The sequence below is a fragment of the Pipra filicauda genome, unplaced genomic scaffold (genome assembly GCF_003945595.2).
Source record: "Pipra filicauda isolate LSUMZ 115617 unplaced genomic scaffold, ASM394559v2 scaffold200_size1382263_pilon, whole genome shotgun sequence".
In the NCBI taxonomy this organism is placed as follows: domain Eukaryota; kingdom Metazoa; phylum Chordata; class Aves; order Passeriformes; family Pipridae; genus Pipra; species Pipra filicauda.
The window spans coordinates 600,439-619,215 of NW_024104311.1; the positions used below are offsets into that span (position 1 = coordinate 600,439).

Sequence of the window (18,777 nt, forward strand, 5' to 3'; positions counted from 1 at the left end):
TGCTTTTGCTTGACCACTCATCCCTGAACCTCAAATCAAGGACCTCTTCCTCCCATTCTTCTTTGCCGTCAAGCCTTTTGCTGCCATTGTCAGCATCTGAGACTGCAGAGGGGACCAAATGACAACAGCCACACACATGCTCTGCTGTGGTCACTGTTCCTGAACCAGTTCTTTCACTCAGGTGCTGATACCAAAGACCTCAAAAGCAGGAATAGATTTATCTTGATTTAATACTGCCATCACAGATGGGTATGAACGAATGCTCCTTTCTTAATCAGCTATACCTGTATGTGCCCCATTCCTACTTTAGCCCCATCTGTATTGCTGGTTTAGGCATATAGGGACCACTGGCTGGCACTGCTTCCAGCATTGACACCACACTCAGACCTTCCAAAATAGGGTGCTGTACCCATGCTGCCTGCTAGAAACTGTTTTGGGCATCTGTTGGACTTTTGACCCCTACTTGGGAATTTTGTGTGGGGTAACCTGGTGGTAACTGGGTTTGACATAGAAAATACAGAAGCATGCATTTAATGTTATGCTTTATTCATTAAACTATGAACTCGAGAGGGAGTTAAAATTAGGCAAAGTGTAAAGAAGCACCATACAGAGGTTTTTTTGCTGACGCCATCAACCTCTGAAGCACATAAATTACAAATTTGCAAGAAGCCTCTATTGGAAGTGCATCCTCTAGAAGAGACTGCCAGCAATTACCAGGCAGAGAAACCATAAGGAAACTCCAGCTGTGAAGAAAAAGAAAGTAGCAACTTTGGAAGGATTTCCCCAAGATAGTTACTTAGAGACTTTTGTCCTGAGATTCCCCATTGTGAGGTGCTGTGGCTTTAGACAGATAAAGATAATTTTGATAACAGTGTGGGTTCTGGGAACAGATCTTCAGATTAGCTGTACTGATGTCTGCTGCAGGGGTGTAAAGTGATGCCCAATATCACATGTGGGTCTATGCTAGAGGAGAGACCCTGATCTTTGGCACCCAAATCCCATTTCCTTCTGCTCTGCCACCCTTGTGTCTGTTTGTATCCACTTTCAGTTTTGGTATTTTCACCTGAAATATAGATAGAAGAGCTGAAACAGTTAGTTCTCATGGAAACAGGATAAGAAAATCATAGTTTATTTCATCTCTGAGTATTAGCCATGTGCATGCAATTTCCAAAATTAATGCTATTGCCTTAAGACATGGGGTGAGGTTGTGACAAAAATGGCTTATATCAAGTTATCACTAAGTAAGCTTGATACTATATTTCAAAGTAATGAAGCACTGTTATCCCATACTTTGGGTAACTTTTCTGTGCCATACAGCACTGAAAATAAAAAAGCTGGGTTACTGCTAAGTAGTGAAACAAACCTAGAAACTTCAGTGGTTTGTCTTCAAACACCCTAAATATAACCCAGAAAAATCTATAATTTTCTCAGTGTTTCAATATCTTGCTCTTGTATTTGGGTAAAACTGCTGCCAAAATTCCAAGAGAGCAGTTCAAACAGATGGCTACCATAGAAACTATGAGGTTACCTTCATGGTCTAGTCAAATCAGCAAATTGACAGAGTGTGCCTTGGGTGTCAATTTTCAGAGCCATACGCCTTTAAGCTTAAAAGCATTTGGGAGTTTTTCTCTCTAATTGGGTATGACCAGAAACTCCCCCAAACTGCAAAGTTTAAACAGCCCTGGGGAACCTGCCTGTGCTGGGTGGAGACTGAGTTAAGGCCAGAAGGTAAGTACTGACTTAGAAATTCCTTTTTCTTAAAGCATTTGAGTGATTATTTTAAGTGAAGCTACTTCCAAATTTGCTGGGGTAATGTAAATTTTCTTCTCTCTTCAGTTTGTGTGCCAGACAGACTAAGCATGGCTTGATAGTTACTCACCAGCTGAAAGCTGTAGGAGAGAGAATACCAGAGAAAAGACAAGTTTTAACCAGGAAATTAATCCTGCAGTGCAGTCCAGAGCTGAGCAAGGCAGCCATGAAACTGCTGATGGGACAAAGTGTGGGAGGATGAAAGTGTGCAGGAGACTGTTGCTCTCTTCCGGGTTTGAGCAGAAAAGATGGCCCACTGGACTTTGATCCCGTCTCCAGGGCTAAAGGGCACTTCATGCTGAATGCAGGTACTGCTGTTTCTGGAAGGACATGTCCTCTTAAATTGTTCTTGCATCCCTGAGATGCATGCCCAGAGAAATTCAGGACAGGGTGTTTTTAAGGCTCACTAGGAAATAGGATGGAAAGACAGAGTTTATACAAAAACAATAAAAACATTTGTATGTAGTCAAATTTTTTGTTGAGGTCTTTGCTAGATATTAGGGTAGTGCATACAAAATGCAGTTACTTATTTGGCTGCAGCATAAATTCCTGACATGAACCAATTCTTCAGCAGTGTCTGTGCTAGTGCAGTAGTCCCAAAATGCCCTGTATTGTGATGCATTTTCACTGTGAGAATCAGGTATTGCTTAGGTAAAATAGGAAGGTTTTCCACATCTGTTCTCCACGTTCCCTGCGAAACTTTCGTTCTGTCTTTTGCAAGAGTCAATTTCTTCAGCAGGAGTAGTCAGACATATCTTTTCAAGGGCAAACAACACCAGCTCAGACCACTGGACTGCTTGTAAGACAAGTATTTCATAGGGCTGTGGTGCTGTGCAATATCTCTTAGACCATTTTCTATATCTTCTTTGTCCTTCTGCTGGTATGGTCTGGCTGATGAATGATAGTAAGTTTCTCTGGCAATTTTATAGCTTTTAACGGCTGAGTAATTTGTGAAGCATTTGATATTTTATTTCCATCAGAAGTTATAAACCCACACAGTTTCTATAACTGCCCGGTAGCATAGCATACTCCAAATGCACATTGAGAATCACCATAAACATTTACAGTCTTTTCTTTGTACAGCTAATAGACATTTGTTAATGCAAATAATTCAGCTGTTTGTGCACTCAGCCTCAGACTGAGTGGTGAAGCCTCCACTGCTTCATTCACAGCAGTTATTCAATAACTCTGTTGCTACTCAGATAATATGACCATCCACCAACAGTTCCAGATTAGGATTTAGAAACAACACATCTATTAAATCAGCTTGAGCATTTTATGTTTCATGGGTGGTTACTACACAACTGTGATGTGCAGTTCCTTCCCCAGGTGAAAGGAGTAAGAGTAGCAAGGTTCAACATTAGTTACCATCCCCGAGGCTATTCCTTACCCTTCTTGTGCATAGTCTGGTAGTCTATGAAAATTGCAGCTTGCTTCATCAGCTTGAACGTTTTTACCTTGTTAGTTTTCCATTGAATGGTTCTCCGTCATCTTGGATAATAATTGGTATCAGGGGTTTTGCTATTTGCTTGAAAGATTTACCTGGGGTGGCAGAATCCTACAGCTCCTAAAAAGTGTTTGTTTTTAGGAGCTGGTTTTGGAAGAGTTTGAATGATTTTAACATGGTTTTCAGATAAATGCTACTCCTCTTGCTGAAGAATTTAGCAGATAACCCATATATTCTACCTTTCTCTTATAAATGTTGTAAGTTAAGTGGAGACACCCTTTCCAGCTGAGACAAACAGTAAGGAATGGGTGACAGCTATACAAGATTGCTTCGTTATTAATAAAGCATCAACATACTCTATCAAAAATGGATTGAAGTGGAATGGATGCAGCGTATCTGAGAAGTATGGTAATGAGAGAGGCATTAGTTAGCAGTTGTGAACTATGTAGATAAGCTGCCCTACAGTGAAAGCTTGTCACAGAACGTGAAGAAATTAATAAAACACTATCTTAGAGGCAAATGTAATTAGAAACAGCTATTGACACTTTAAAACTGAACATTATGTTTTTTTCCTTAATGTGTATTTGGATTATATTTTCTAAATTACCTAAAATATCCCGACTTATTCTAGTAACATGACTCTGTTCTACTGAAATTGCTCAAGGGAGAACTCTCGATCCTATTCTTTAAAATCAAGTATTGGCAAAATATGTTCCAAATGTACTTTATTTTAAGTACATTTACAAAGCACTGTGACTTGAAGAAAACATAAACTGGAGTGTACCAAGCCCAATTCAAATGAGAAATGTCAAGTGGATGCAAAGTGTGGCAGATGTAATGTTGCAGCTTTGGTTTTTAGCTCTGAGAAAACTGGGGTCATCTGTAAAATTAATTTTTTAATTGAGGCATTCTACTCTGAGCCATTAGGACATGATTAGGATATCTCTTTTAAAGGTTTTTTTTCTTCCAAACATTAGTGTATTATACAAACATCTTTGTGAAGGGGACTGCTAGTTCTATTCTTTTGGTAATTAGGGCAATGAAGCACGGAGAAATGAAGGCCTGGATTTGGAAATACTTATACTGAAGTGTCAGCACAGATAGTCCAGCTGGTTGTCCCTACATATGAAACAGCTCAGTACAAACACACTGTCTCTGCTGCACACTCCGAGAGAGGTGATGCTGCAGCAAGTGTCAGACAGCCTCTATGCGCCTGTTCCCTGGGCATGCAGGTTCCCCGAGCCCTGGGGAATACTTTTGGGAGCACCTGAAGCCAATGCTTCCAGATTTGGCTTTGAGGGACATCTCAAGGCTGCCAAAAGCAGCAAGGAGACAGGCTTGCCTGTATTGCCAAGAAAGCTCATCCTGTTTCATGGAATAACAGGAATATTAACAGTTCATTTGCCCCTATTTGAGGAAAGAAGTGGACTGCAACTGAAGCTGCAAAATGCATATATGGCTAATAAAGCTAGACAAAGTTCAGCACACCAGTAAAACATGTTTTCCTTGAACTTCTTTTCATCTTTTCAGTGAGGATGATGTCAATGAGGGTGAGTAACCTCCCCGAGGATGTGGTAGGATTTTCAGTGCCTTTGTATAATTGTCTTAAAATGCAGCAAGATTTCCCCTGTAGCTAGGGACTTATACCGCTTGTTTAAACATGTCTGTGTTTGCTTATAATCATAACAAACCTGCCTAGTAGCACTGGGGAAGCTTTACAGGTTCACACATCTTTCCTTTCCTAACAGAGGTGATATGGTGTCATCAGTCCATCTCTCATTTTATGTTTTAAAGCAGATGAAGTTTAAACTTCAACAGGCATAGTGAGAATAAAAGGTGCCCTCTCCCCTCAAAATACTGGTGCTTACACCAGTTTTAAGAGATACTGTTTTCTGCTTAGTATTTTTTTCAGGGAACCAGGAGCACAGCAGCATGTCGGGGAAGCCCAGGCTTACCTACTTGAATGGAAGGGGGCGAATGGAGCCCATACGATGGCTGTTGGCTGCAGCCGGTGTGGAGGTGGGTTTGCATTTGGTACAAGAGTGGTGTTCTCAGCTGGCTTCACTGAGGAACAATTTAACATGGATGTGGACGATAAACAGCTCCGTGAGGGTGGTGAAATTCATTTGGCCAGTGGGACTACATCTTTGTAACTACTTTGTTTGGTGGTTAATACTTGGGATGCAAACTCAGCTGAGCTTAGAGTTTATTAGGGCTATAGTATCAATACCCTTAAGAAATTACTGAAGGGCCTTTAAATAAAGCCCCATTTTGACCCATTATGCTTAATCTGATTTTTCTAGCCATGCAAAACCACCTTAACTCAGTCTTATTAATTTGCAGTTGCAGTGTGTCTAATAGAAGAGTGTTGTTGACTGGGGTGGGGTTAGAAATATTTGATTTACCTTGTGTTTTCCTTGGCATTGGCTCCAACCTGTCTTGTTCCTGTAGATACCTGCTCTCTGTTTCTACCTGCATTTAGGTTATTTCTGAATCAGTGTCCTGATGCAGAAGTGGCCAGGCCCTTCTGCTCCCCATCAGCTGTCAGGGTGTGTGTGGGATCCTCAGGACATCTGGGCTCAAACAGAGCAGCTGAAGATCTGGCCCATTACGTTTTACTTGACTCCGTGTTCTGTGCATGGTTATGTGCAGTCACTTAGAGAAGAAAAGTGTTCAAACACAGCAGTGTAACACTATTCTCTCTCCTTTTTAGTTTGAAGAGGTTTTTTTGCAAACAAAAGAACAATATGACAAGTTAATCAAAGGTAAGAATCCCAAGACCTGAGTTTTAGTCCCTGAAAATATTTCTCCAATTTAGCTAAATTTGTGGTTTAAAAATAGTTTATTTAAATGAATGCAAACTTCTAGGTGCACACCTTGAGTACTGCAATACTAGTTTTGAATAACCTGTTATTTCCAGTGCCATATAATTCCTATAAGCTAAAAGCCATAGCTTCTGTGACTGTCTTTATTGCAGTACATTAAACAGGCAAACACTTCTATTTAATACATCTTATCTATGCTGTTGAACTGTTAGCATGGTTCCTGGCACATTTTTGGTCCATGGCAAATAACACTTGCTAAGCAATTCCTAGGCATCATCTGGGAGTTGTCTCAGACCAAGGGCCATTTCCAAGATGTCATTCAGAGGTAACCATCATACTCTATAGGCAGAGAGGGTGAAGTAGAGTGAATGTGGCCAGCCAGCTGGCCTGAGGTGTTGTGGAGTTGATGGGTATAGATTTACCTCTGTGTTGATTCTGAATGCAGTTAGATAAGCCTCTAAATGAAAGGCTGACATGGCCCCAAAATCTCCAAGAAACCCAGTTTCTGTTTCTGAGACTCTGTGTGAACCCTCTAGTGACAGTTCTAAGCAGAATAAGCCTCAGATATGAAGCTTCCCCTAGATAAAAACATGGAGCCAGCACAGAGACCTGTGGAAAGCCTGACATGGTCAAAGCAGCAAAGACTTCGTGTCAGCCTTGGGAGGGATGAGATCAGTTCCTAAACACCAGTGCATACCCCCAGCCACTGTCCTTGATATCTGCTAAGATGAAATCCAGCAGTGAACCCCACCACAGCCACCCTGGAAGAGGACCTTGCTGCCAAGGTGGGGAAGGAGTTGAGACTGTGAGGAGCATCACAGAATGCACGTGCCCCACAGTTTACCTGCTGCCCAAGACACATGAGAGAAACCTCACAGCAGGCTGAGCTTGCCAAGACATACCAGGAGACTCAAAAGAGGACTTGATGGCATTCAGGCTGAGCTCAGAAAGGATTAGCTGTGTTTAAAGAAATTCTGACAGTAGAGCTAAAATGAACAAAAATAAAAAAGTGGTATTAAGTAGATCAGAATTTAATTTGCCAGTCCAACCCCTGAAATTACTGGTAAACTGCTTTTAATGCTGCATATATATATTCTATGCAACCTGGGCAACCTGTGGCTACACAGATTGCACCAGACATTTTTTAAATTCAGATTTAACATATATCTTTATTCTGATCTTATTCCTTGGGTTGAAAATGCTGGTTCAGGCTTTTTCTGCCAGCATGAGGCAGGGTCCAGAAGTGCAAAGGAGCAGGCACTGCCAGCTCCCAACAGTCAGTGAAGCTCTGGTAAGGCTGTAAAGCCAGGGCCCAGCTGCAGTGCAATGACCTAGCTACAGAAGTGTGATACAGGCTATTTGATCTTTCCCACAATGTTAGTTTACTGCATGAAGTTTTACAGTTAGGACAAGACATCAGTGGTCTCCTACACTGCAAGAGAAATGCGCTCACTCTCTTGCTCTCCCGTCCTGCTTGCAGTCTAGGAGAAACTAACAGGCTAACTCTCTACCCTAGATGGAGTCCTGCTGTTCCAGCAAGTGCCCCTGGTTGAGATCGATGGGATGAAGATGGTGCAGACCAGAGCCATCCTCAGCTACATAGCAGGGAAATACAATCTCTATGGGAAAGACTTGAAGGAGAGAGCCCTGTATGTAACACCGCCTTTCCCTTAATGAGCAATCTGTTATTTGATAGCTACATTATATAAACCAAATTCTATCCTGTAAATCCAGTATAAAGGTATGAGAAAAGCTAACACAATAAGTTTTAACAACTGCTTCTGAAATGCTCCTAAACAGAAGCAGGCTTTTATTATTTTTGAAAAACATTTAGGTTTAGTTTGTGTTTAGTTTTGGCTGTGAAAATTGCCACTATATTGGTGGTATAAAATTCCTCCAAGTTGCCTTAGTTAATTGGAAAACAGAAAAAATAACTTCTGTGCTCTTTTCTACTGTCTTCTCCTGATCAATAGGATTGACATGTATGTGGAAGGAATATCAGATCTGATGCAAATGATTTTGATGTTTCCTTTCTCTCCACCTGATGCAAAGGAGAAAAATCTTGACTCAATTAAGGAGAGGGCAACTAACAGATACTTTCCAGTCTTTGAAAAGGTAAGTGAAAACAAGGATGTGTTTTTATATGTTATATTTAAAATTATAAAACAGTTTGTTTAAAATAAGAACTTGTCTGTATTGCAGGTCAGTTCCAAATCCTCAGCTTTCTTGGCTATCTCAAAGAAGGGGAAACACAGCAGCATGTTTTCCTCTGTTTGTTGGCTTGTGTTGTCAGGGCTGTGGTATTTGAACATCTACAAAGGAAACAAAGCAATATGTTCTCAACTATACAGCAAAACTTTTCACTGAAGTAAAAGCAAGCACACATAATTTTTTTCCTTGAAGGAATAGTTCCATACTTTTACTTGTTTAGAGCACATCTCTCTGCTATATTTAATTTAATTTGGAACAGTTTCATTGGAAGAATGCAAAAATCCCTTGCAAATAAATTAGGCAGAGAGATTAGGAGTACTTTAGTAAAACATAGTCATAGATTTCTGCCCATCCCAGTTCCAAAAACAACAAACCCAACCCATATGATTCATGCATCTGGCAACATTTCCCACTTTGATAACATTAATCTAGTTTTTATGGAAAACAATAATAAAAGATTAACATCATATAAGTTCTTATGACCATAATAACCTGTTCCCAAAGGCAGGGATTTTTCTTGGTTAGCTTTGTAATTCTACATTTCTAAATTTGCTTTCTGGTATCAACATTGGACATAACTTTAAATTAAATAAATGGCTGTTTTATAAGTTCTCTAAGTTGCTTCTTAGTTTCTCGATTATCCCTATTTCTAACTCTATGACTCTTATTAGGCTACTTAAGCATATGATTTTGTCTCTGTTCCCAGTGCCTATCATCATTCCTCATTACTGAATAACCAGAGTTTGTAGTCTGTGTACTAGAACATGAAAAGAACAAGAGTTCATTTTTTCCCCCCAACAACAGAGAATTGATTTAGGCTCACAGCTTCCAGCTGAAAACTCCACCCTGAAATTTCAGATATAACTGCTGTTCAGGTCTACAGCTGTGCTGTGAGGCTTAGCTGCTAGGCAACATATGTCCCATTCTCATCTGCAGCCCACATTCTCCTGTATTCTCCAGGTTTTGAAACAACATGGCCAAGACTTTCTCGTGGGTAACAAATTCAGTTGGGCAGATGTTCAGCTAATTGAAGCAATTTTAGCAGTGGAGGAGAAAATTCCTGCTGTGCTGTCCGAGTTTCCTCAGTTGCAGGTAATTTTGTTATTGAGCATGCATATATTCAGGAGCTAGAGGGAAATCATGAACTGATCATCTGCCCGTGCTGTGTAAATCATGTTTCTGTGCGCTGGAATTTCTGTCTTACTCCGGCTTTCTTATTATTTTTAGGCATTTAAAACCAAAATGAGCAATATGCCTACAATTAAGAAGTTCCTGCAGCCTGGCAGCCCAAGGAAACCCCCACCAGATGATCATTACGTAGAAACTGTGTTGAAAGTTTTTAAGAGATGAAAGCCTTGTCACCTTTGGTGAGACCCAGAATACTGGAAGAAAAAGAAAGGCAAAACATCAACTCCAGCTCAGTAAATTAGTATTGTGGTAGTGAAAAACAGTGCTAAAAATGCAAAACAACCCCAAACAGAAATAAAGCATTCTATTACTCTGGCAATGTAACAGCAGCTTTGTCTTTATTGATATATCAAATGCTTGATTGATATATCAAACGGAAGCAAAGAACTATTTGTAGGGTAGGGAATTTATTAATTTCAAAAAAAGATCAATGCGGCGTTAGTATTGTCAGAATGTAGATTGTTGGAGAAGATATTTTCTGCATGCAAATAAGCTTCAGAATAAGAACTAAAGAAGAGAAGACTCACTGCATCACTTATCTTTTAAAGAAGTAGACTTGTTTAAAGATAACCTCTTTAAGGCTTGTGGGTGAATTGGATTTTTTAAGATATCTCTGCAATGTTTTCCTTGCAAAATTGATTATTTTTCCTCATAAATTAATTATTTAAAACCCCTTGTATGATTCTACCAGAAATTCACTTGAACAAAGTGTAATGGAAGAAACAACACAATCTGTTTTGCAGAGCCAGGTAAGGCAGAGGTGGTTTCTTTCTACACATTTAGGACAGCAACAGAAATTCAGGTTCCATTGACTTTCAAATAAAATATTAGGGCTTACATACACTTACAGCACATGATAACAGCCTTGTGAAGAGGCCTCGTGAAGAGCCCTCATGCAGCAGACAAACATTTGCATAGAAGGAGACTTTGTTCCAACCAATGTTGGTAACCAAATCTGATGCTTAATATTGCCATGATGTAAGTACAGAAAAAAGAAAATTAGGAAAAAAAAATTGGAAAATAAACCTGGTAGGAAAAAACAGAAGAACAACACTTTCCGAAATACTTTACAAGCTCAGTGAAGGGACGTTTCCAAAAATCCTGCTAAATTAGGAGACAGACGGTATTAGACTTTTTGCTTCTAGAGTTCATTATGGCCTCCTATGTGCAGGAATGAAATTCAGTGGAAATGTCCTGAAGGAATACCCCCATCACTAAGCACGGGATAGAAGTTTATGAAGGATTCAAGCAGAATTAGTCGATGTTGCAAAGCGGCAATTGGTTAAAAGTACAAACCCATGAAATATTAAGATGAAAGTCTGACTGGGACAACAGTATTCTTTTAAACTTTGTGAGCTTTTCAGCCATCACAATTATTTTTAACTAACAGGTTGCCAAGCAGTGAAATGAGGAAGCATACCATTTTGTGCTGGAACAGATGTTCCCATTCATCATGACCTCTCATCTATCTTACATTTGTACATAGTCAGCATGAGTCAGGAATTTATTTTTTGTAGGTGAGAAGTAATTAAACAGAACTAATTCGTTTTATTTCCTTAAGAGAGAGGAGTTTCCCATTCCCAGAGAACCACTTGCAATTCTTTGTGGGAGGGGCTACAGATCTATATAATCTCCGGGCAGAGCTACTGAGAACTTAGAGTGAGCTATAGTGTGCACAAGGTAAGTTTTTTGGATTTTGGGCAAGCATAGGGAATTATTGTATTTGAAATGAAGTCAGTGAATGGGTTCTACAGATTGTTTGTACTTTCTTTACTAACATGAAGGTTATATGCAGGTGTACAGAATGAAGAAAAAGAAATGTAGATCTCAGAAGTATGGAGTATTTCCTTATATGTCCTTCTTCCTATTGTAGAGAAGCTGATATGTCATTTAAAAGGGGAACATGGTGGGGTTTTAGCCATTTCCCCTTTGCTGCTGCTAATGCTTTAGCTTTATTGTTGAGACGGTGTTAATAACTGTGAGAGTGGTGTAAACCAGGGGCTGTCTGCATGTTTGCCGCTGCTGTGCTCACATGGTTGTGAATGGGGCAGATGGTGATCTGCCTAGAAATTGTTGCTGCTTTACATTCCAGCCAAGTTGGAATTGTCAAAACAGGCATTGCCCTTTGGCTCTGTCTGTGGTAAAGGCAGATCTGATGTTACCAGAGACAAAATTAATTTCTATGTCTTTGGAGGCTTGTCTAAAGAAATTACCGGAGCAGAGAGTGTTGTAAAAGAGATTGAATGCTTACAAGAAAAATAAATATTCCTTCCTGCCTCTTTATAATGGAGCATAATGGCTGCTGGTGAAAGCACAGCAATTGCTGAGTTAATATTGTGTATCTGATTAAACAGTAAACTGTATGCTGAGATAATGCCAAAATAAACAGAAAGCACAGTCTGCTTTTTGCTCAGAGCAGAACACTTTGGATGCAAATGGTTTTGGTTTGCTTGTTCTCTGAAGTGGGACAATGGTTCTTAGTACATGAGTTCTGCTAAACTAACCTGCATGGATAAAAGACATTTTTAGGGCAAGGTGATACAATGCAGTCTCTCAATGTACTCTAACCTCTACCTCCTTTAGTAAGTCCAAAGTCTTGAACCATAAATCACTGGTTTCAAACAGGACGCCTTGGGAGCCAATGAGAGACTCAAACCCAGCATTCTGAATCTTTAGTTTGCAAAACTTACTTTTTCATTCCAAATAGGAAGAAACTATCAGGCACGTGGAAACATGTCTGGGAAACCCAAGCTGCACTACTTCAATGGACGAGGCCGAATGGAACCAATACGGTGGCTGCTGGCAGCAGCTGGGGTTGAGGTTTGTCTCTGTTTTCTTATACCAAGAGCATGTGACAACTATGTACTTTTAACATTCCCTATGAAAAATGTGACTGACTGACCTGCAGCTTCAAGGTCTGCATTTAGTGCATTGCTGACCAAGCCAACAACGACCATGCGCTTACCCTAAGCAGGGGCAAGTTCCAGTCTCACTTCCATGCGTCTCGTGCCAGGCCTATTGGCAGCACCACAAATGCCTATCCCCTGTAGCTAGTGAAAGAAAAATTAAAACCACAGCAGCAGAACGTGGCTTCTTACCTTCTGATCCCAGGGGTCGAGCACTTCCAGTTCTGAAGACCTTCAGTTAAATTTCAATGTTCAAAATAGCAAAAGACTAATTTTGCTACTACAACATAGATTACCCCAGAAGGTACTCCCTATTATAAATCAAAGTTTTCTTTTTTGCCACTAAGACTTTCTGATATTGAAGCAGAGAGGAGTGTGGGCATCTGTGCGTTTTTGTGAGCTGTGAGGTTTTTGTCATGGTGAAGGCCAATGCACCAGAAAACTTTCAAATATTGTTTATTTTTTAAAAACTAAAATGCCCCAAACACAGGTCGTTGTGCCTTCATTGTCTAAATGAAGAAGAAGCTAAACCATGGAACAACAACTGAACTTTTCTTCTCTATTTCTTGCAGTTTGAAGAATCTTTTGTGGAAAAAAAGGATGATCTGACAAAGCTACAGAAGGGTAAGATACCTTCACTATTTAATAATAACACTAACAATGGTAATGATAACAACAATAATAGCAATAATGATAATAATTTGTCTGAGAACACCTAAGAAGTCTTAGTCTCTTAAAAAGAAAATCTCGACTTGATCGTGTATGATATATCACAGACACACACTGCAGTGTGTTAGGTGGCCTCATCCACCCAGTTGCTTCAATCTTCACTGAATCACAGAAGGGCTGAGGTCAGAAGGCACCTCTTGAGATCATCTATGCCACCTCCCCTTTCCAAGCAACACCACCTACAAGCCATTTGCCCAGTCCATGTCCAGCTGAGTTCTAAGTATCTCCAAGGATGGAGGCTCTCTGGCAACCTGTGCCAATGCACAGTAACTTCCCACAGTGAAAGAGCCTTTCTTTAAGTTCAGATGACTGACTCTCCTTTGATTCAGTTTGTGTCCATTGCCTCCTGTCCTATAACAATGCAGATTTTTGTCATCACATCATCTTCAAATTCATTAGCATTTTAGGTTACCTATGACGTTGCTGTTTTATAATCCATATGAAAACAGAGTTCCAGATCTCCGAGTTTAACCTGTAGCTCTGATGCATTCCTGTTTCCCAAGGCAACTACTGATCTTCTAGCTTCAGCTTTCATCTTTGTGAACATGATATTCACATTTCCTCCAAATCATATTACATGTCTGGGCTCTTCCCTTGGCTTTTGAGAAAAGGCTGAGCTAGGGTTGGCATGTGCAGTCCTACTCTCCTTTAGCAATAGTGGCTGCCACCTGCTGCCTTTCAAAAAATATTTTGAGACACAAGCATAAATGTAAATACACCCTGGAAAGCAAAGAGTTTCTTTGCATGATTGCCACAGACATAGCTGATCAGTTATCTGATCTGAAATAGTATTCCACAAAGCAAAAACTCTCACTCACTCCTCTGATCCACTGATCTCTTTCTGGAGGTTATTCTTACTTCTTCCTTGCTAGGTCAAGGCTTCTGCAGACTCACATCAAGTGATACTTGGGTCTTGCAGGAATCTCAGGGAACTCCCTCGTGATTCCCCACCTCATGCCTGTACAGATGAGATGCCATTGTGCACAGTCAGCATAGAAGTCACAAAGATATTGTGTGCTTTTCTATTTGCATTATATGCTGAAAAGTCCTTAAAGTGTCCAGATTTTCATAATACTTACCAACGCATGACAGAAACTGCTGGATCGCATCCTTCAGTCCTTCTCATCTGTATTAATCTCCATGAAAATCATTTGAGTTAGGGCCATGCCGCACATGTCTTTTTCAGGGCATGAAAACTAAAAGTTCTGCATCTGGGTGCTTGCTCAAATCTGAAGAATCTTCAAGAAGTTGATTGCTGTAATATTAAGTTAGTCACGTGTCGCTGAGAAATGGTTGTTTCATGGTAAGCATTTTCCCTCCCTTCTTGTAGGAGTGAGGAAGATTGCCACCAAAAGAGTTGTCAAGCATGGGAACAGGCTTGCCAGGGAAGTGGTTGAGTCACCGTGTGTAAATGTGGCACCTGGGGACATGGTTTAGTTGTGGAGTTTGGCAGTGTTAGGTTTACAGTTGGACTTGATCTTAAGGGTCTTTTCCAGCCTAAATGATGCAATGATTCTAAATAAAAGATAATATGTGTGGTTACTTTGCCTGACCCCCCCCCAATGGTTCTCATTCAGAGACTGAGTGTCGCCTTGTCTTATCTCCTTTTCCCTAGATGGATCCCTGCTCTTTCAGCAAGTGCCAATGGTGGAGATTGATGGCATGAAGATGGTGCAGAGCAGAGCCATTGCCAATTACATAGCAACAAAGTACAACCTCTACGGGAAGGACCTGAAGGAGAGAGCCCTGTACTGTAACAGTACCACGTTTTCTTGTTAGACCGCAGTTCATGCTACATCTCTGTGTAACACAGGAATATCCCAGCTCACAGCTAAATTCAGGGTGATAGAGCAGTGCTTCATGCAGCACGTGTTGACTGCGACTGCAGGTGATGTCTAGGGCAGTGATATCCAACTCGATTAGATGGGCAGCATGGTGCAAGGCTGCTCATGAATCATCAATCCAAGGTCAAGACAGTTATCAGAAGAAAGCAGTCAGGAGTGCAGACTGTCTTACTCTTGCTCCTCTTCAGTTTTTTCTGCAGAATGTCACAGCAGGCATTTTCACCACATCAGACTCAGGGACATGTGTTTGATGGGAACAAAAAACCTCCTCCTTCTAATAGCCAGGAATTAGAGTAGAATTAGCATTAGTAACTGGTTATTTAACAACAGGACTCTTAGGGTACATGGCTTGATCGGAGGTCTTTTTAAATGCTTCAAATTAATAAGTACTGGTAAACAAATGTCAAGATATTTGTTAGGAATTGTATAGACCCACTGTTTAACTTACTAGGTCTGACTGGATTTTTACACAAGTTTGGATGACACACCTATTTTGTGCTCAGGTTCAGAAAAAACATAGTACAGAGAAGTATCACCCCTAGTGAGAAGTGGAAGGGGGACAGTGTTTAGGTTTGGGTTAGGCACTTTGCATTTGTCTTTCACCCAAGCGCCTCCCACGTCCCTTGATGCAACTGCATTCTGGAGGGAACTACTCCGAGCTATAGATGTGACATACATAGAAAAGGTGGAGATTTCCCAGCACCTCAGCAGGGTTATGCCAGTAGCTGTTGTGGCATTCAGACCTACTGTGTTTGACTTGACCAACTGGATCTATTCCTTTCAGAATCGACATGTATGTGGAAGGAATGTTTGATCTGAATGAGCAACTCATGTCCTATAATTTCCAACCAGCAGATAAGAAGGAGCAACATTTTGCTAATGTGGTGGACAAGGCCACAAACAGATACTTCCCAGTCTTTGAGAAGGTATGTGGCAAAGATGCTGTAGCTAAATCGATACTGTTCTCCTGAAACTCCATCCTGAATCTGCACCAACAATTTTTATTGAGGAAAACACTTAGAGATACTGCTCTGGTTTTGATGGGGCTGGGATGAGGATGGAGACAGGACACTACAGAGGGGACAGAAGGCACTATGAATCTGGGGGATGTGCAAAGCTGCAAAAACCCAGGACGTGCTGAGCTCCGCAAATGTCCATGTTTCAGTCTGTATGTTGTGTCAGACAAAAGAAACTATTGCATCGGCTTTTATGTAAAGTTTCTTCCTGAAGTGCAGATGCCCCTCTACCATACAATCTATGTAAAAGCATTACAGCTCCTTCTGCATCTCGTGAAGCTTAGCATTCAATGCAGCAGCATCAGCCACTTAATCTACAGAAGTGAAGACAAGAGGAGTACAGCTGAGCTGACAGAAAGAAACACAGTAAAGAAGGGACTGATTAATCATGCCTAGGAAGATCAGACCATTTGTTTGTACTACAGGTGTTTGTACTGCATTTCATTCTTTTAAGGACAATTCTTTGCAATGTATGACCTTACTTTGAAGATACCATTTTAAGTAACAGAGAGGAAAAAAATCATCTGGTTCTGTGTTTTTAGGTTTTGAAAGACCATGGACAAGACTTTCTTGTTGGCAACCAGTTAAGCAGGGCAGATGTGCACTTACTTGACACCATTTTGATGGCAGAAGAGTTCAAACCTGATATCCTTGCCAAATTTCCTCTCTTGCAGGTAAATGAATGGAGAGTTTTAATGGACAATGCATTGGAAAGGACCACTGATTTAAACTGGCTGAGAAACAGGGGAGAGTGGGAGGGTGAGGAGAGAAGTGACATACAAAATAACCAAATCTGCTAAGTACTTTTAGCTGGCCTCAAATACTGATGGTTATTGCCAGCTTCTGTCTTTGCAGCCACAAAAGCATAATAGAGGGAACCATGTAGTTTCTTCTGCAGCATCAATGCATAATGTTGCTTTTAGAGCATGGATAACATCAAAATGTCTGACAGTTACAATGCTTCTTAAGCACAGTGTGGTTTTGGTTTTGTTTTGTAGAGTTTTAAAGCAAGAATAAGCAATATCCCCACAATAAAGAAATACCTGCAGCCTGGCAGCCAGAGGAAACCACCAATACGACCAGAAGAGGTGCCCAAAGTGATAGCAATTTTCTACTGAGCAGCAATCTAAAGCCACAGAAACTTTCATTTCATTGTGTTTGCTGATAGTGGCAAAGGGAAATGAATGAAAACAGTGAAAAGGTTGTTGATCTCTCTTTCCTTAGCTACAGCACTGATTTCAGACTACTGTCAACACTTCCTAGGGAAATCTATACAAGCATACCAGAAAATGGAATAATTTACTGATTGGGAGTATATTGGACAACACAAGATATCTTAACTGACTAAGGAGAATACCTGAAATAAAGTCTTACTATTGACACTCAAACCCAGGTTGTTAATTGACTTCCTGATGCTACTTATATACCTAAGGGCTCTCTGGTTCTGGCATTCCTAAGAATTGCTGGAAAATGATGAGAGTTTAGCCCAAACAGTAGGTGATGTACCTGTTCTGGGAAATACCAGGAAAAGCATGCAGGTTCCGGTTAGATGGGGATGATAGATTAGGATTTGGATTTCCTCTGAGCTTACCTTGGAGGATGCTGGGACCAGAGGTCCTGCTGCACCTCTCTTTTGTGACTGGACAGTTAAACTCTTCTACTGCAGCTTCACCAATATTTCCTTTAACTAAAGGTCCACTGTAGCAACTAAAAGCTCTTTGCAGACTCAATGGAGAAACAAGTGCTTGTCACTAACTGTGAAGTTTAAAACTTGTTGTTTGAGGGAGAAGCAGTCAGATTGGTGTCACGTGTTAGAGAGACCTTGGAATGTAGCCTTTCATGTTGACTTACATCACTTTATATTCAATGAAGTTTAGTATAAGTTGTACTTAAGTTGTTCATTATAATCACATAAATCAAGTTCTGCTACTGAGAGGTTAGCAAGACAGTAGAACACATAACTATGTGTCTTGGTCTCAGGAAAGCTGTCCCTGCCCATGGCAGGAGGGTCAAAACTAGATGATCTTTAAAGTGCCTTCCAACCCAAACCATACTATGATTCCATGATATTGTTTAAACACCAAATAAACTCAGGATGTAAAGGAAAGAGCAAGTGCCCTAGGAACAAGTAATGCTCTAGTGCTGGCAGTTTTAAGCTGGGCAAACTCAGGGCACTACAACTCCTGCTAACACCAACAGTTTCTTCACAAGTCATGTCATGCATCTGGAACCCGTCCTTATCATCAAAAAGGGAAAAAGCCCAGCGTTTTTCTGCAGCAAAGCATGTATGAAACAGAGTTGTTGCACGAGCGCTTCCCCTCCCTCCTCCCTGAGGCTTTCAGACAGCACTTGCAGCTGCTGAGCATTGTCGGACACTCAAGCCAGAAACTTGGGTCATGGTTGCCGACTGTGTGCCGTGCAATCTACAGGCACGGCTGGGCAGTTCCAGGATCCTGAGCACAGACCCCCTTGGGCCACGCAGAGCCAGAGCCCCCAGCACACCAACCACCTGGCAACCCGCTCATGGGGCTGCAGCCCCAGCCTCTCCCCAGTCACGACATTCCTGCGACCCCACTGCTGCCTCCGGGGCCTCCAAACCTGTCCCCTGCCTCCTCCTGCCCCGGCCTTGTCCCTGGGGTGCAGCCACCTCAGAGCCAGCCCAGTGGAAATGTTGGCCAGAAAAATTGGATTTGTTACCTGTTATGCAACTGACCAATAATTATGCACTTGAGAGAGACATGGATTATTTATTTCACAGCTCTGCAAGCCTGGGTGCTTGCTGGTATTCCACAAAGCAAGTAC

The 18,777-nt window shown here is 41.0% G+C and overlaps 2 protein-coding genes across 4 annotated transcripts; both read left to right on the top strand.

Annotated features, from left to right (window-relative positions):
* The first annotated feature begins 1,656 nt into the window (after positions 1 to 1,656).
* On the top strand, positions 1,657 to 9,804 carry LOC113991029 (glutathione S-transferase A4-like). 2 transcript variants are annotated; one of them, XM_027727056.2, is made up of 7 exons: positions 1,657 to 1,728; positions 5,157 to 5,275; positions 5,970 to 6,021; positions 7,598 to 7,730; positions 8,055 to 8,196; positions 9,253 to 9,384; positions 9,520 to 9,804. In XM_027727056.2, exons 2-7 carry the CDS (start codon positions 5,189 to 5,191, stop codon positions 9,640 to 9,642), a joined length of 669 nt encoding a protein of 222 aa, XP_027582857.1. In that variant the 5' UTR covers positions 1,657 to 1,728; positions 5,157 to 5,188; the 3' UTR covers positions 9,643 to 9,804. The 2 variants fall into 2 exon arrangements, with proteins under 2 accessions (XP_027582857.1, XP_039236705.1); XM_039380771.1 differs by lacking the exon at positions 1,657 to 1,728 and adding an exon at positions 2,109 to 2,117.
* Positions 9,805 to 11,085: 1,281 nt separating this feature from the next.
* LOC113990970 (glutathione S-transferase-like) lies at positions 11,086 to 17,363 on the top strand. 2 transcript variants are annotated; one of them, XM_027726943.2, is made up of 7 exons: positions 11,087 to 11,160; positions 12,188 to 12,300; positions 12,959 to 13,010; positions 14,731 to 14,863; positions 15,744 to 15,885; positions 16,518 to 16,649; positions 16,974 to 17,363. In XM_027726943.2, exons 2-7 carry the CDS (start codon positions 12,214 to 12,216, stop codon positions 17,091 to 17,093), a joined length of 666 nt encoding a protein of 221 aa, XP_027582744.1. In that variant the 5' UTR covers positions 11,087 to 11,160; positions 12,188 to 12,213; the 3' UTR covers positions 17,094 to 17,363. The 2 variants fall into 2 exon arrangements, with proteins under 2 accessions (XP_039236704.1, XP_027582744.1); XM_039380770.1 differs by lacking the exon at positions 16,974 to 17,363 and having other exon boundaries at positions 11,086 to 11,160; positions 16,518 to 16,875.
* Positions 17,364 to 18,777: the final 1,414 nt, after the last annotated feature.

Bases quoted from the DNA above. Each gene is read 5' to 3' on its own strand.
- LOC113991029 (XM_027727056.2), top strand. From the start codon at position 5,189: ATGTCGGGGAAGCCCAGGCTTACCTACTTGAATGGAAGGGGGCGAATG. The intron at 5,276-5,969 runs GTGGGTTTGCAT...TCTCCTTTTTAG, and splicing joins TGGCTGCAGCCGGTGTGGAG to TTTGAAGAGGTTTTTTTGCA. The intron at 6,022-7,597 runs GTAAGAATCCCA...TCTCTACCCTAG, and splicing joins ATATGACAAGTTAATCAAAG to ATGGAGTCCTGCTGTTCCAG.
- LOC113990970 (XM_039380770.1), top strand. From the start codon at position 12,214: ATGTCTGGGAAACCCAAGCTGCACTACTTCAATGGACGAGGCCGAATG. The intron at 12,301-12,958 runs GTTTGTCTCTGT...TATTTCTTGCAG, and splicing joins TGGCAGCAGCTGGGGTTGAG to TTTGAAGAATCTTTTGTGGA. The intron at 13,011-14,730 runs GTAAGATACCTT...CCTTTTCCCTAG, and splicing joins TCTGACAAAGCTACAGAAGG to ATGGATCCCTGCTCTTTCAG.